Source organism: Tenrec ecaudatus, chromosome 2, assembly GCF_050624435.1.
Source record: "Tenrec ecaudatus isolate mTenEca1 chromosome 2, mTenEca1.hap1, whole genome shotgun sequence".
Taxonomy (NCBI): Eukaryota; Metazoa; Chordata; class Mammalia; order Afrosoricida; family Tenrecidae; genus Tenrec; species Tenrec ecaudatus.
In genome coordinates, this window is record NC_134531.1 from 41,080,410 (window position 1) to 41,098,461 (window position 18,052).

At 42.3% G+C, this 18,052-nt stretch overlaps 1 protein-coding gene across 2 annotated transcripts in view; it reads left to right on the forward strand.

Moving 5' to 3' along the window:
- The window catches only part of RIMOC1 (RAB7A interacting MON1-CCZ1 complex subunit 1), a 31,495-nt gene extending 14,163 nt beyond the window's left edge, over positions 1 to 17,332 (forward strand). For both annotated transcript variants that reach the window (XM_075540978.1, XM_075540979.1), the window contains one exon: positions 4,085 to 17,332. In XM_075540978.1, the coding sequence (XP_075397093.1) occupies positions 4,085 to 4,371 (287 nt within the window). In that variant the 3' untranslated portion in view covers positions 4,372 to 17,332. The remainder of the gene's footprint in view (positions 1 to 4,084) is intronic.
- Positions 17,333 to 18,052: the final 720 nt, after the last annotated feature.

Sequence of the window (18,052 nt, forward strand, 5' to 3'; positions counted from 1 at the left end):
TGCTCACATAACTCTGGTCAGTATTTATCAGAATTTCTATCTGGCTACTTACAGCAGATACTGGAATTGACTTTTAACAAAGTAGACATTTACAATCCTTTCACATAGCAAAGCCCAGAGTTGGTATGGTAGCTTCCTGGCGTAACCATATTTCTTCATTATTGTTAGAAGCTGTCTCCTCAGCTTCAGAGGAAGACATTTTATATAGAATACAATATAAATAAATAATAGTTCTTGGGTTTGTGCAGCATGACCGGCCCTGTTTGGGAGATGATTTCTATTAGCAGGATCCTAAAGAACCTAAAAGCTCTGATAGCACTATCCACTAAGTATTGGGCTGTTAACCAAAGGGTTGCTGGTTCAAGCCCACCAGGTGATCTTCAGGAGGAAGATGGCGCTGTCTGCTGCAGTAAAGGTTGCAGCCTCAGAAGCCCTGTAGAGGTCACTATGAGTGGGAATTTACTTTGGCCCCTTTTCTGTTAGTAAAGAATCTTGATTTTATTTCAGACAGTATTGTGTTGGGTAAAAGACTTACTCCAGGGTTCACTTGCGCCAGGGGGCTTCCAAAAGTTTGTGGGAGAATTCCATTATCTTCATTAAAAAAAAAATCCTCAAACTTTCATTTTCTTAACAGGTTCTTTCCACCCCACCCCACCCCCGCCCCCAGTAGCTAAGAAAGCCTTAGTGTGCTGCTAGTGTAGAGCATTGTGCTATTAACCTAAACTAAGTGCTTCAAGTCCACCAGCCACACCCATAAAGATTTACAGCATTGGAACTTTAAAAAAAATCATATTATTGGGGGCTTGTACCACTCTTATCACAATCTCATTACCATCAAGTTCGGTTTGTTTGAGATTTTTGGACCAGTGAAATGTTAAAAGAAATCTCTTTTCAGCTCACAAGGTCTTTTTGCCATTTCTGTAGCTTGAAAAAATGGAAAGAGCTCCGGAAACATTTTGAACCCACTACCATTGAGTTGGCTCCTATGTATTCCCCTGTGTGCAACAGAATGAAGCACTGCCTGGTCTGTGCCCTCTCACAGTTGTTCTGTTGGAACCCATGGGTCTAGCTTCGGTGTCCATCCATCTTGAGGTCTTGTTTACAGCTGTTTCTTATCATTTTGAGTTGTGACCCCATAAGCAAGTGAAGGCATTCAGGATTACTTGCTCTGTGGGCTGGGGAGTTGACTGCTCTGTCCGTGCTGCAACCTCTGGTGGCTTTGTTGCTGCCGCCACTTAACACTGGGATCTTCCGTGCTCTGCAAGTGGCTCTTTCTGCTTCCACAATGGCTTCCTTCCCACCAGTCTAGATGGAAAAACTGTCCAAGCTCCTCATGAAAGGCCTGTACACCTTATTTGCATGTTCCCATTCAGTCATTGGGTAGGAGTTACAAAGACTGTGTAGAAAAGCCATGACAAGTGGTTTCACTTTACCACAGGGACACTACAGTTCCTCCTCCCAAGGCTCTAGCATTCCCAACAGACATGCTAGAGTTTAATCCTCACTCCAGTTTTGAGTCTTTACATCTTCCACCTGTCATTCTTAATGGTAGTTTAGGTGCAGGAGCACACACACACAAGTCCATTCAGGAGCTGCCACTTCTCCCTGGGTGTGTCTAATACTGCATCTACTTTTCCTTCCTCGGGACATTGTGAGAGGTACTCGCTAGATTGTATACTTTGATGCCTTACTGGCAATGCCATTCTTTCTAATATGGGCTAATTGTATATAAATAAAATGTATTGGATAATAAAAAGAAGTCTGAAACTTGGTAATCATACATTTTGGACAAGCCCCCTAACTAAAACCAAAAACCAAAGCCATTACTGTCAAGTTGAATCCCTCTCATAGCTACTCTATGGAGCAGAGTGGAAACTGCCCTATTGGGTTTCCGAGGTTATCCCTTCTTTGTTCTGTGGAGAAGCGGTGGGTTTAGACTACCAGCCTTTCAGGTAGCAGTTGAGTGCTTCACCACTGTGCCAACAGGACTCCTTTAAGTACCAGCAGACACACTAAAGCTGGAATTCTTTTAGGCTCCCAAGAGAATAGTATGTAGAAGCCGTGTTGGCATACTGGATTATGCATTGGGCTGCTAACTGCAAGGTCGGCAGGAGAAAGATGAGACTGTCTCATAAAGATGTGCAGTATCGGAAATCCATAGGGAGAGGGCTTCCTGCCCTATAGGATGTCTTGAGTCACAATTGACTAGATGACAGAGAGAATATTATGCATAGGGTAAGTTCAGAGTAGCTTAGTAGTTAAGAAAGATCATAGGCCTCAAGGCCTATAATTGGTCTATAATCTTGGTCAAGGTCTTTAACTTTACGGAGCCTTCATTTCATCATCTGTAATGAAAATAAATACCGACGTGAGAGGGCTTGTCCTGTAAGCACTGATGGTTGCCAGTGTGTGGTATCTTGTGTGGCTGTGTGCCAGGCAACACAAGATCAAACGAGTACTTAGGGCTGATGGTGGCTTTTCTTTTCCCCAGATTTACGCATTGGTGTTAGTTACGATCCATGTGACTTCTTAGACATAGCTTAATTTCATTTAATAGGGGAGGCAGGGTGAAATCTCTCACATCAACTGTTAGTCAATTCAACACCATTGTTGAGTTGGTTCTGACTTGTAGTAACCCTAAAGAACAGTAAGCCGACTACCTGTGTGTTTCTGAGACTATATATTACGGGAGCAGAAAGCATGGATGGTCTTTCTGTCCAGAAGTGGCTGGTGGTTTGAATGCTGACCTTACAGTGAGTGACCCAAGGTACAACACACCAGGGCTCAACTGTTATGTATTCTTTCCTCATTCTCTAAGTTTTATGTTCTTTGAACATAGAATAAAATAAAGCTTAAAAAATTATGTTATGTCTATTATTAAATGAAATTAGCTTTATATATAAAAATCTTAGTATAAGACTATGCCATTTAACATCCATTGGGTAATATCCTACTACATGTCCTTCATTGATGGACCCATAAGGGTCTAATAGAGTTCAGAAATTGCAATGGGAGGTTGAGCGTTAGCTGGAATAATTTGAAAACCCTATGGGGCAGTTGTATTCTGTCCAATAGAATTATTGTGGGCTGGAATTAACTAGGTGACAGTGGATATGATTTATTTCTCTCATAACCATTTCCCAAGAGTAATTGAGATTATGATATTCATTCATTGAGATAACCTTTATTAATTACATAGTGCCTATATGTTTTAATAAGTCATTTTCTTGTATTTTACTTGCTTTGCATTTTATAAGTTAAATGGTCATTTATTTTAATAGGATCTTATAGTTCCTTCTGAAATATTTTGTACATTTTTATTTATGTAACCCTTAAGAAAACTCTTAAGAGGTAAGTGGGGTATGTGGAATCAGTATTTTTTAGATTAGTACATTGAGGCTCAAGAGTTTGGGGACTACGCAGAGCCAGTAACTCAGGAATCTCTTTCAATTCTAGGTTCTAATTCTATTGAAGTAAAAATTTGGTACTTTGTGTACCAAAAATATTTCATTATCTAATGACTTTTCTACGAGGAACTCCTCTTCCCCTAATAACAAGAATGCTTTCAATTTTTATAAAACTCCTGCTGTTCATATATTTATCTTGTATATAATTTTATTACTTTTGATCATTTAAAATTAGGGGTCTTAGGGTCATGAGGCTTGTACCTTAGTTTCCATAGACATTAAGGAGAGTATGAAATTTAACTGTATCTTTTGCATTAATATCATTATATATTCCAAATCAAAGTTCACTAATAGAAAGGGTACAGGGAATCAGAGAGCACTCTGGAGATGTGTACAGTATTTAGAGTTGAATTTTCATATGTTAGATTCTCAAAGAGGTTCTACAGACTCCAAAAAAGTTAGGGATACACTGCTCTAAATATTTCTTTTTTAAAAATCTGACTGGTTTTTTTGAGGGGGGTGTTGGGGATTGACATTTTACTTATATAGACAAAATAGAGATTAAACAGTGCTATGAGAAAATACTGAATGATGTTGAAAAAAAGATTGTTTCTAAAAAAATAGGTTTTTAAAAATAACTTTTAGATTCTAATCTTTCAACCTAATTGATTCCCCAGGGATTTTTAGTGACATTCATTTGCTGGCTATGATGTACACTGGAGAAATGTGTTACTGGGGATTGAAGTATTGTGCAAATCGACAGCCAGAAAACCATGAAATAGATAATGATTCTTCTGGAGCAAGCTGTTTTACACACAAAGAACCCTTGGACTTCCGAGAAGTAGGGGAAAGTATTTTGAAAAAGTATGTATATGTGTGTGACGGACCTCTGAAAGAACAAGAATGGAATACAACAAATGCAAAACAAATTTTAAATTTCTTTCAGCATTGTCATAACTCTTAAGCTCAACTCTTACTTTCAGACAGACAAAAAGACCCATAAAATGGGAAAGTTCTAGAAAAGAGAACATGTTGACACTGACTTTGAAAATGCAATACTATATAAAGATACCCAGCATAGTTAACCCTCTTTTAAAAGTCAGCAATATCTTTCATTATATATTCTTAGCTCATTGACGGAATGATTCTTTAATTACTTAAAAGCTAGGTGTATTATTCTAAGTCAGCCTAAACTGCAGGTATCCTGTAACTAATACTGAGAACCCCCATTTAGTTTTCCAAAGATTGTTTTTCTATTACTTTAGATTATTTTTTGATCTACCTAGATTGAATTTGTCAGGAGTTAAATTACATAATATCTTTGAATATATAATATAGTTCTAAAAATAGGCAAGATGAAAAATATGATTCTTCAGATTCTGTTTTCAAAATATGATATTGAGATTTCTTAAAGGAATCTGTTTAATTATTTTGCCATGAATTACCAATGGCAATTAAAACTTTTTACTCCAGTAGACATTTTATAAAATTTAAAAACAATCTTCCAATTTTGTTTAAAAGAAATCTATGGTTTATGAAATTATGAGTGAAGATGAAAAATCAGATTCGTTCACCATTATTGGTTCATAATGTGTTGAACTTGTAATATTTGTTTGTGTTTAATACTGTTCATAAGTGGCAAAGTCCAGGGAACCTAACTGGATATCGTGCGTGTAGTCTTTCTGTCTACCTCAACTCCTGTTGTCATCACGGGGGATGTTTTGTTTGATGCTTTCCGTGCAGTGTCTTGGCTTCTGTGCTGACGACTCTATCATATTCCAGCACCTTACTCCCAAGACGGCACCTTGAAGCCTAATCAAGCTTCTCTTTCCAAAGTTTTAAACTTCAGTAGCTCAGTCATTCATTGACACCTTTATTTTTGTTGATTTTTCTTTTCCATACCTCCATTTTACCTTCTTTAGCTTTTGTCATATTATTCTCTTGACTATTGTTTCTCCTAAAAATCAACCTTTTCACATTGTGTTTCCTCAAATCACTCTTCCCCATTCTGCAAGCTCTTGACATTGAATTAAGCCTATGATACATCTTTTGTGGGTTGCTAAATTCCACTGGAAGTGTATGCAACGCTTCCGAATGGAGTTGTTACTGTGTCTTGCCTCCAACTTTATTAGACCCTTCAATGTAAGCCCTTTTGTTACTAGTGTGGCCTTGCTCCCTGTTTTCACTGTGGCTAATCCAAACCTCATCACTTTCCTCAGGCCTTCTGTTCCCTCTTTAGTATGTGGCCCTTCTAAGGCAGAGAAAATTGAGTGTGCCGGGGTCAATTTCTATTTACCGGTTTGAACTACTCATCTTTCCTGTTTTTTTTTTTTTTTCTTTTCAAAAGTGGCAAAGAGAGTTTATTTGTTAGCTAGAAGCTTAGCGTGCAAAAGGGAATCCCATCTTTCCTGTTTTAGAGAAAAAGAGTTAGTCTAGTGCCTAATGAAGGCCAGTCTCAGACCTGCGCTGCAGATTTTATCTTTTACATTTCCCTGGGCCTACCCTTTAATTATTGATCTTTGTGGTCTTGTAGTTATTGGTCTTCTTCAGAAGTCTATACTTTTTCTTTCTCTCCTTCATTCCTCCTTTTCCTTCCTTTAAATATGATTTCACCTCTGACATATAAAATTAGGTAAATCCCCCAAACCAGTTATTATTTGCTGTCCAGTCTCTCTTGACTCATAGTGACTCTGTCTTATAGAGTACATCAGTGCTGCATAGAGTTTGTAGGACGGACCTTTTGGAAGCAGATCACCAGGGCTGTCTAAGAAGGTACTTCTGGGGAAGTTCAGACCACTAGGTTTTGGTTATTCTAGTGCTTAGTCATTTGCACCACTCCTGGACTCCACTGACTCACATATGGACTTGAATCTCAGTTTCTCTTCTGAGCTATAAGCATTGTTTCTATTTATTAAGTAAATTTATTTAGAGATGCCTTCCATGTCGTAGTTAATTACTGTCAAGTTGACTCCACCCTGTGTAAAGAGGGAAACACTGCCCAGTCCTGCGCCATCCTCACAATTGTGATTTGAGCGCATGGTCGCAGCCACTGTATCGGTCCATCTTTTTGAGGGTCTTCTTCCTTTTTGCTCACTCTTCTGCTCCCTTGTAATGAATCACTTCAGGTTGTCTGCTTTGCTCTTTGTTCTCAGCTCACTGACTCGCTCACTGCTCTCGGCAATTGTGACTCCGTCGCATCGAGTGTAACTGCCAGTGTGGGTTTCTGAATCTTTACGGAGCAGACCGCCTCATCTTTCTTTATCCTGTGGAGTGGCTGGTGGATTTGAATGGCTGACTGTGGTGTTCACAACCCATCTTGTAGCCCACTACAGCACTGAAACGCCTTTGTTCCTTGTAAGCCTCATCTGGTTGGTCGGAATTCTCTTCTGCTTATCTTGAGATTTCCTAAAATCCCCTTATTTTTAAATGAAACTAAACTGTACTTAGATGTGTTCGTTAGTTGCGAGGCTTTTTGTTCAGGACTTTGTGTATGTCATGTGACTGTTTTCTAGCCTGCATAGTTTCTAAAAAGAACGTAATGTGAATCTTATTGTAGGTTCTTTGTCTCTGATATGTTCCATTCCTCCTCCTGCTCTCAAAATTCTTGTTTTTGCTTAAGAAAGTTTCATTATGATATGAGTTTGTTGAAATTCTTGCATGAGAATTATCTCATCTTTTGTGATATTGTAGTCCCCCCCTATCCAAAGTTTTGTTTTTTAGTTTTAGTGAATGACGTAAGGTCAACTATGTTTAACTGAAAATGGAGAACTCCAGAAATGAAACAATTCTTAAATTTTGAATTTCACATTGTTTTGCTAGCACAATGAAATCTCACACCGTCTGCTTTGTCCCTCAGGGGACCTGGACCATCTTTTTGTCTGATGTGTTCATGCTGCATTTTTCTGCTGCTAGTCAGTTAATAGTCTTGTTTTACAGATCAGCTGTCAAGATGTTGCAGTGTTCAGGTAATCCTTTTTTTCACTAATCAGCCACAGCACAAGGATAGTGATGCTAGCATACCAATGAGAAGCTGTAAAGTGCTTCCTTAAATGTCAGTGTAAGCAGTTTCTATCATTTTCATTGAGGAAATCAAAGTGAGCCAAAATGATATGTCCCATGTAAGGTGACCAGATTTTAACATTGGTAAAGCGGGACGCCATTGATAAAACTCATATCCTGGCGAAATAGCCCCATGGCAGCCGAAAACTGTATATGGTAGCTTGTTGTGCACTCTTTCAAAAAATTGGGACTTTTTAAATGCCACGAGGCGCAGGAAAAGTTGTTAAAAATCGGGACTTCTGGTCACCTTACATAAATGTAATGTTAAAGTGAAAAGATCAAATCTCATGTCTCACTATACTTGCTCCATTTTATTGGTAATCTCTTTACTATGCCTGAGTTATAATTACGCCTTATCAAAGGTATGTATGTATAAGAAGAAAGATAGTTTATATAGGGTTCAGTACTATCTGTGGCTTCAAGATTCCAGTAGTCTTGGAATGTATGCCCCATGGATACCGGTGGTGGCTAAATTATTTAGGAAGTGTTACGCCATTATTACTACGAAGATTATTTTTTTAACTTTTCCTATCTTCTGGAATTTTCATTCTGTGTGTTCCTAGTGACGTCACCAGCAGCTCCTTATGCTTTGTTTCCCTTTGTTTCTCTTCAGCATCTGTTTCCTACAGAGTTATTTCTGACCGTGATTTTTGCTACTTTTATACTAAGATTCAGAATCTATTTATTTTCTTTAATTTTAAAAAACAAATCATTTTATTGGGGCTCGTACAACTCTTAGGACAATCCATATATGCATCCATTGTGTTAAGCACATTTGCACATTTCTTGCCTTTATCATTCTCAAAAAAATTGCTTTCCACTTGAGCCCTTGGTATCAGCTCATGTTTTAACCTCCCTTTCCATTCCCCCTTCCCTTCTGAACCCTTGATAATTTATAAATTATTATCATATCTTATACTGCCGACGTCTCCCTTTACCCACTTATCTGTTGTCCATCCCCCAGGGAGGAGGTTATATATAGATCCTTGAAATCAGTTCCCCTTTTCTTTCTACCCTGCCTTCCTTCCACCCTTCCGGTATCACCACTCTCACCACTGGTCCTGAGGGGTTCATCCGTCCTGGATTCCCTGCGTTTTTGTTTTGGTTCAAGAGTATACATTTCTAATAGGATAAAAGAAAATCAAGACGTTGAAAAAGAACTTTCATGGTAATTCTGCCCTCTCCCCCCCTCCCATGATGTGTTAGCTGGGAGCTGGGAGGAGGGAGACCAGAGGGGAGAGACGGAGCGCAGCCACAGACACATCCTTACCAGTTCAGCTGCCAGCGTAAGTGAATCACTTCGGGTGCTTCTGTGAATTGGAACTGTCCACGTCATAGGACAGCTCTGATTGGTTAGATGTGAGTAAACATTCAGAGTCCTGCAGTGTCAGTGGGGCTTTGAATGAACAGCGGAGAAACGGCAATCACAGGCGAGATAATGGGCACTTGTGTCCTGTTACCTCAGGGGGCCCCCCAGCGAGATGTTACACCTCGCTGGGGTACCACTGACTCGTGTATAAGCTGAACCACACGCAGAGAAGGGAGGAAGTCAGATCGCTCTGTGATCACAGCAAAGGACACCACTGAACTGGGGAGTAGTTAAGGCACTTCTCTGCAGTGTAATCCAGAGTGTGGCTCAGGGTTACGGCTTCTGACAGTTAACACTTACTCCGAGCCACACTCAGGATTACCGCCAGGGAGGTTAAGGTCAAGTTTGCATTCCCCCAGGTTCCTGCAGGCCTGTAGTGTTGAGCTGGTAGCCTGAGGCTACGTTGGCGGCAAACGCACCAAGCTTCCTGCGCCTGCCAGAAAGGGCTGGGGCCGCAAGGGGACCGAGACGCCTCCCTCCTATACCTGTAGGAACGGCTGGGGCGCAAGGCGTTTGAGAGGCCATTGGCACTGTGGATGCAGCAGGGTACCGCAGTGGCTTGGGCCGCCGGGACTGGACAGAACTGGCTCCCACAGCAGGAACACATCCTTTGGGTCTTCAGCACTGTGAATGGCGCAGGGCTCCTCAGTGGCATGGGACTTGGGCAGGCAGGCTTAGCATTCTGAGCTGCTGGCACTGGGAACCCCACAGGACACCACAGTGGCGTGGGCCAGCCTGAAGTGACTCCAGCAGAAACACAGGGCCATGGGTAGAAGTGGGATGGGCTCTGGCAGTGGGCGTGCGCCGGAGGGCTGGCTGCTGAGAGAGTGCCTCCTAGGTAGGGAGTGGAGCAAAGCTGACTGGAGTGGGTGGACAGGCCAGGGTACCGATCGAGAAGTCCTGGGCAACAATGGGGGTGGATCGTCCCCAGTGCAGGTCACCCAGCCAGCTCTACCATGGATAGCAGTTCAGTTACTAGCGCCCTGGGTGAATGGAAGAAGGGACTGGAGCCCAGGGGTGGATCCCTGCCACGTGGGGAGAGGGGAACTGCGAGAAAGGGAAACTTCTAGTGGAGTACCACAAGTGGGCAGCTGCTGTAGGGGTTCCCGCTGCGTGTGTCTCTGCAGTGCGGCCAAGCAGCTGCTGGGGTGGAGGCCCGACCTGGGGGTGGGGTGGGTCAATCGCGGATTGTGGCTGCAAAGGCAGTGCTCGCTGGTGTCACTCAGCCTGATGAGCCGAGATGTCCTAAGAATCAGATCCCAGATCACTGGGGCCCCAGTGGGGGTGGGGTGGTGTCCCAGGGGGATCTCTCACTCACCAGAGCCCTTCCCCTCAGCTACCTGGACACTAAACCTGCCTTGTCCGAAAGAGCCCTCAGTATGTGCGGCTCACCTGGTCACCATCTTGACCCGATATCCCCTGGTTTTTTGGTTTTTAAAATAGAATTTCTTGTTTCATTCTTGTATTCCTTGAAATTTCCTAGATATTTTTCTTTCGTGTGTGGTTTGTTTAATCTCTTTCAGGAGACTTAATACTAGTATTCTGAAGTCTTTATGGGATAGCTGCATTATCTGTCCTTTAGAGACAGTTTCTGTCTCCGGCTTGCTCATTAGTTTGACCCATCTTGCCCTGTCTCTTTGTGTGCATTGTTATTGTCTGCTGTCTGAACAAAGTGTTTTTGTTTGTTTGTTTTGATATATAAGGGCTTAGCTTCATCTATTGCTGTGTTGCTCTGGGTTGACCAAAGAAACAAATCCAGTGACACTCATTTGTGTTTAAGAAAGAGCTTTATATAAAATAGCAATTCTATATTGAGAAAACATCCCAGTCCAGATCAAGTCCGTAAGTCCAATATTAGCCCATATGTCCGATACTAGTTCATAAATTCCTCTTTAGACTCACACAGCACATGCATTGATGCCACGTGCAGGAAGATGACAGGCCAGGATGTAGAAGGTATTGTGGATCCAGTGGCAGTGGAAGCACTCAGCACTGGCGTGGTTCTCCGTGTGTCACCTCCAGCTCTCTTGAGTGTCCACAGCAGGAAACAGAAGGCACAGAGAGAGGGTCTGGCCTCCAGTGAGAGATTTATCTCTTGTCACGCTTCTAAATGAGGTCATCAAGCTGCAACCTGATTGACAGGCTAGACATCACCCCTTCAGTAAAGTTGACAGGAGATTAAATAACTGCCACACTTGCCCTTTTAGGTTATTGTCCTTCCTTTATATTAATTTATAATACTAAATTGTAATAACCATATGCTTTTGACACCGTCTTATTGAGGGAGGTAAGCAGCTGTGAATTCACACAGGCAGCCTTTTTTTCTTTTAAATTTAATAAATCTTATTGGGGCTCATACAACTCTTATCATAATCCATACATACATCAATTGAGTAAAGGATTCTTATACATTCGTTGTCCTTGTCATTCTCAAAATTCACCTTCCACTTGGGTTCCTGGAATCGGCTTGTTTTCCTTTTTTCCCCTCCCTCTCCCTCCCTGCTCCCTCCCTGCTCCCCCCTCCCCCTGCACCCTTATTAGTTTATAAATAATTATTTTATCCTATCGTACACTGCCCGGCGTCTCCCCTCACCCTCCTTCCCATTGCCCATCCCCCAGAGAGGAGGTTACACATAGATCCCTAAGATCGGTTCTCCCTTTCTACACCCCCTTCCTTCCTGGTGTCACCACTCCCACCACAGGCAGCCTTTCTTTTGCCGCATAGCAAATGTGGCCTCCCTGTCATTTCTGTGTCCTCTTCTAAGGTCTGTACAATCCAACCCATATAGCTTCTGTTCCAGCAGCACTGCACTGGTTTCCTGTTTTCAACACTGTATTACTCTCATCTGTCTGTCAATCTCAAGCATGGCTCAGGCCTGGTGCATGACTTGCTTACCTTGTCATTCCTTTTCAGGACTCTTTACACAGTACCTCTGCTGTAAGCTGTGTTTTCTCTGATGGTTTTTCTCAAGAAAAACCTCAGGTAATGCTTGTAGCAGCTCCCAACATGACTATGTTGCATGTGCAGGCTTTGGAATAGTTGCAGATTTCTGCTTTCCCATTGCCTTGTTCTATCTCTTCTTCCAGTTTAGTCTGTTTCTTCAACCTTTTATTTGGTGATCAGAATCTAAGGTTCCTGTGACAATTGGTCAGTCGTAAGATAAGACATTGTTCATTTGTTACTTTGACTCATCTTTTCCTATCTCGTCGTATGATTTGTGATTGACTACTATCTTTAAGACATTAAAGATGTATTTTACTTATTTATAGATATACTTTTAATTGTATGCTTATTTGGCTTTGTGTTATTTTGATGTATTAAGAGCTCAGCTGCTTATCTCTATATTGTTTCCCTCTGTATATTATTTTCATTATTGTTGTTTGTGTTATTGGACCACATAACGCTCTGGTACTACTTGTTGGCTGTGTGCAGTTTCCTCTCACTGCTAGGTATGGTGGATCCCTCAAGGGGGTCCTGTGTCAGTAGGCATAGAGGAGAGCAAGGAGGTGAGAGGCCAGGGCCCTTCTCCCTTGTGAGATGCAAGGTCCCTGTGTATCACTCGAGGGGACAATTTTTCATGTTGGCATGAATGAGTAGTGTGGCCTTAGCAGAGTGGACCAAGGCACAGGTTAGCAGTGCTGCCCAGGTGGGCAAGGCAAACCCTGTGAACAAGCACCGACTGGCTATTGGTATCCCAGATTGGTGATGTGTGCCTGAACAGATAGGGTGCAGGAGGGGTGTCACGGGGCCTGCATGCACGTGCAGATGGTCCACAGCAAGTGAAGGAGGAGGGATGGACCGAGCCGCCACTCTTCCAGATGCCTTTTGGTATGGGGGGAGTTGGACCAGTGCACATACACAGACACACCTGTGCAAGTGATAGGGTAGCATGGACAGCATTGGTTGAGTTCTTGGATGAGGAGCTTTTAACTATTCCTCTGTGGGTTGACATTCAGTGACAGATGTCTTGTCCATGGTCCAAATGAGCAGGTTCCTTTGCTGCCAACCAGTTTCAGCACCAGTTCCTAGTTTCTTTCTTTGCTGCAATTGCCAAGGACATGTTGAAGTCACGCTCACACCCACCTTCCTCTAGGTGTCCTTTGCCCCCTTCAAATGTGCACACCTCTCTGTCGTTTTTGGTCTCCTGACCTGACAGTCAGTGAATGAGCTCACTTACTACTGCAGTTAGCCTTTCCCCGGGCTCCCCTCGTTTCTCAGGGGGCCTGTTCATGGTGTCACCCTCTTGGGCATTCCAGTCCTTCTCACCATGCTTCTTTCCTGCATTGCTGTCTTGGCTTCCGGCTGTGGTTTTGGGGAAGTTGCCCTGTTGGCATCCTCAACTGAGAAGGCTGTGTGTCGCTCTGCCAAAGGGTGGGACCAACCACAGATCTCAGCTTTCCCACTGACCTTGTTCACTCTGCCTCGCTGGTGCTTGGTCTGTTTCTTCAGCTTTGCATTTGAAGTGTCAGCATCCAAAGTGATTCTTTTTTGTGTGTTTTACTTAATTTCTTTAGTCTATATTGTAGGGGGATGTTATGGTGTGTCTACTTAAACTTCCTTCTTAGGGAGAAGTTATTTGTTTTTAATGGGGCTATTTATTGCTATGAATTTCCCTCAGCGTATTCACTTCTAACTGCCCTAAGTTGGCAGTGCTAAGAGATGCTAGCCTAGTCACTACAGAACAGAACTTGCTTGCTTTTAATACCGGTTTTGGTTCTTTTCCCTCCAGTTATTAGAGACATTGACCGTGTCACTTTGGTATCGGATTTTGTCCCTAAGAAATGCCAGCTGTAACTCCTTTCTCTGCACCCCTGTACATGGCTGTCTCTGATTGCACACTACAGATCTCCTGTCAGCCCTGAATGTGTGCCAGCCATGCACCTCTGCTAATAGGCCCTCCACCCAGAGCTCTAACTGGCACAAAATCTCCTCCCTGCTTCTGTTACCCAGCCTCTTTTGCCAGTTACCACATGTCCACGCTGTTTATAATCACCAGTCCATGCTGTGCTCACCTCACTGTGATGTGAGTTCACAGGAACTCTCTCCCTCCTGACCAGTGCTCACGTACTTAACACTATTTCAAGTCTGGTTCATACGTCATCGTTGTTTCTTCTCTGCGAAGGCTGACCTTAAACTGGCCTGTGTGATGCCCTGGGGTCAGCTCTCAGGTGGCTACTCAGTATTTCCCAGACTTCCTTCCCATCCTAGATTTTTTTCTGCTGCTTCGGAATGTGAAGGTTCTCCAGACAGCATGCCCACGAGATCTGTTTCTGGCTTCAGAGCCACTGGCTGCGAAATGGCCCCAACACTGTCTGATGATGGCTTGCTTGTGAGCTGATGGGCAGCTCTGAAGCTGGTGCTGGCTCCTGTGGCCTCCAGTCTAAAAGCACTTGGCTCCATCTGCCCCATTGAGAGTACCTGTCTTTATTAAAATGGAAACATCGCAAGTAGATGGGTATGACAGCCATATTCTCTTACAGTTTAGAAGGCTAGATGTCTAAATTTAAGATGCTGGCTACTGGGAAGGCTCTCTCTGTTAGCTTTGAGGAAGGTCCTTGTCTCTTGCACTTCTGCCTCCTGGTTCCCTAGAGATCTCCATGTATCTTGGCATCTGTCTTATCCTTGGGTATAGAAGACTCTTCGTGTATGGACCCTGAGTCCAGAAGATGCACTCTACTCCCGACTCTTCTCTCTTGGTGGTAGACAGGTCCCTCTTCCTCCATTTGTTCCTTTGCTCCCTTCTTCTGTCCCAATCTATGGGACTGTGGCCACCTTGCCATGCACCCCAGGGCAGTTTACTCAGTGTTTCTATTCCCGTCTTTATTTTCCCTGCTGTTCCTGCCTGGCACCCTGCTTGGGGATGCAGTCTGCAATCATCCCAAAATAACTACTGTAGGCTGCTGGGCTTGCAAATCAGTGCTTCCCTACTCTCTGTGCTTGCTTTCTTAGCACAGGGCTCACCTTGGCTCTCCAGCCTTCAGCTGCTGTCCAGAGTTCCAAGACCAGCAACTGCATAGATTTTTACTTGTTCTGCCTTGTTTTAGAGGGATGTGTGGGGGTGACTGGTTATGCTGGTTATGTGACAGACCTGTCCCCTGAGTTCTATTTTGATAAATATAAGATCCTGATAGACTCTTTTGGGATAAGGTGAATCTCTTTATCCCTGTCTCTGCCTTCTTTACTTTTCCTTACACTGCTAAGGCTTTTATTCAACTTAACTTTTAGCAGCTTTAGAAGCCCTGGTGATATGAACTGTTAAGGTCTCCACTTCTAACCAAAAGGCTGGTGGTTCGAACCCACCCAGCAGCTCTGCATAAGAGACCTGGCATCTCATTTCTGAAAAGTTTTTGATGAAGAAAACCCAATGGGACATTCCGACTCTGCCCTGTAGGGTTGCTATGAGTCAGACTCGACTGGACAGCGCCTAACAACAAAACAATGAAAATGCCTTGGTGCTTTCTTAAATAGAAAGGTTGAAATCATTTTTAGTATGATTCGAAAGCCACAGGCGGCCAGCTCCTTTTCACTTTTGGAGCTTCACAGTGAATGTTCAGTACTTTCGGTTACTTCCCCAATGCACTCTCCAATCTCTTCCTTTAGGTCCCATGGAAACGTCGTTACCCCTTCACTTCTATTGGAGTGCAGCACCCTACTGCTGGCCTATGTAGCCCTCACTTACAGTGATGGGTCTATAGGGTGTTTTCCCAGCCCTTTACATGCAAAATTAGATTCTCTTTGCTTCTTCTACAATCGTCCACCTCCATGATATCCTACTGCTCACATTTCCATATGAGGTTGTGAATTCCACATTCTTTAGCCTCATCATCATTATAACCACAAAGCTTAACATAATGCTTAATATATGGTAGGTCCTTGGTAATGCCTTTTCTCCCCTCTAAGTTAATCGAGGCATGATTCTACATGTCGAATTTTATAAAAAGAATTGCTGCTATTGGATCGCAAACTGCCATGCCTTCTCTACTAGTAGTGGTTGACAAAAGGGGGATGGATGTATACAGTCCTGAGAGTTGTGAAGTATTATTTAGACTCCCAGCCTGTGAGAGAACAGTAGAGCTTTCTTTATAGAAGCTGGGAGTTTCCATTTTGCCTACAAGACCCGCGTGAACTAGTTGGGTCTCTCATTGGTTGTTCCATTTATGAGGGTATTACTGGGTGCTTTTTGTATTGCTTTCATCCCACACGGAGTGAAGGCACATACAGTATAGTGCTTTTTACTTTCACATATTATAAAACAGTGAACTACAGCACATTTTTTGCATGTTAGAGCCAGTTGTTAAATGGATTTTGTTTCACTTAGCGTGAAATAACCTCAAGATACCAAGTATTCCACCTAAGGAAAGTTTAATTCATTCCTTCAACAACTCTTGTGTGCCTACTTTATGCCAGATTCTTCCGTAGAGACTGAGGAAGTCCTTTAGGAAAGCCACTTCCTCTTTTGTTGCTTGTGTCCTAGAGCAGGAATTTAAACCACGAGCGCTTTAAGAAGTGAATGTATAGTGCGTTTAGCGCTGAGTGCTCTGAAGATTACAGCTTTCACACGATGAGGGCTCTGGTGTGATGCTAGAAGGAGGCGCTGCTTTACTTGGAGTGGCTGGGAAGGCACCTCTGAGTCCCTCTTTACTGCTATGTTATTGTGACATCACATCCATCCCCCTGGTTATTCAAGGCATTGGTAGAGTTTCTCCTTTGGAAGTGCTGGTACTGAATTTAGGCTTATCTCTCTGTTCAAGACCTTAATTTGATTACATTTAAGGAGCGTCCCTGTAATCGATGACATGCTTTTATTGATTCTTTGATGGGTACTAAAATTAGAAACTCTGTTAAGGAACTTTTCATAGTTCTTAAATGTGTATGGTTCTCTGTCAGTAAGAATGTTCTGGTGTGAATAGACTTTAAGACTCAATGGAAAGTCCATTTGCTTTACTCCATGTATACGATTCATGGCTACTGTCACATGTTTGCTTATAAGATACAAGCCATGACTAAAAGGCAGGCCTTTACTCCTTTGCACAGTGTAGAGTGAGATGAGACTCATTCCTGTTAACCCATGATAAAATTACATTCCTAGCTTTGTAATCCCACTGTGAATTCTCTGATGTTCATTAAGATGTAAACTGGCTAAAGGTATTCTCAAATGAATTTTAATGGTATTAAAAGACCTACATTTGAACACAGCAGTTTTTGTCGCTCGTCACTTTTCTTGTACTCCCGTAAGGGACCCTATTTTCCTTGCCACAGGTGCCAGGTTCTTAGTTCTCCCGGGTCATTTCTTCCTTATAGTATCAACATAGTATGAGCTGATATGTTACAGAAGGAAGTATTGCATTAAAATACATTGACTGTACCCACAGTTAAAGTATACACTATGTATTCATGCTTGTATTGATACTCTTCCTAATAAGTAAATTTCCAAGTAAAATGTTTTGAAGCAAATACATTTTTAACAAAATTAAATAAAAAAATCATATTCCCATATTGGTTTCCTGTTTGTTTGTTGTCATTTTTTTAAACTTTGGAGTTGTGTTACAATGATAACATTTCATTTTACTATTTTAACTTCTAAATCTTATTTATTCTGGTCCCAAAAACTTTCAGACAGGGCAGTCTTTAGAATATTCTATTATTTAACACAGGAATAGAAAAAGTACCTGGTTCACAGATTTCTTGAAGATCACAGGAGTTAAAAGTGTTTGTAGTTTAGTACCTAGCACATGGTAAGAACTCAGACACAGTTCTTGAGATTGCTATAAGTATATTCTTGCACAGAGGTGTACCAGTTCCCTCTGCCAGTGTGTTAGGTCAGTTTGTCTAGAGAAACAAACTGCGACCTTCGTATGCATGTAAGAAAGAGCTTTATATCAAGAACGCTTCCCATGGACTGAACTTGGACTGGGCAAGATCTAACAGTGTAAGAGAAACAAGTATGAAATGAAAGTAGTACAAGTTCTATAACAAAATTTGAATGGGAATTTTCATAAACTGATACTATCTTTTTATACAAAGGCCATTAAGAGTCCTAGAAATAATGGCTGACTGCCATTTCAGATGACAGTAAACCAGCCCTCCCTGGAGATAAGGCTGCTTTAAGATCTGATTGGTGGAATCAAATGGCTTTGAGGAAGAATAGTTTTCACTTTGTTGTACTGTGGTGGTTTGCTACACTTGATCTTGGCCAAAAGGCCGAGAAGCGATTGT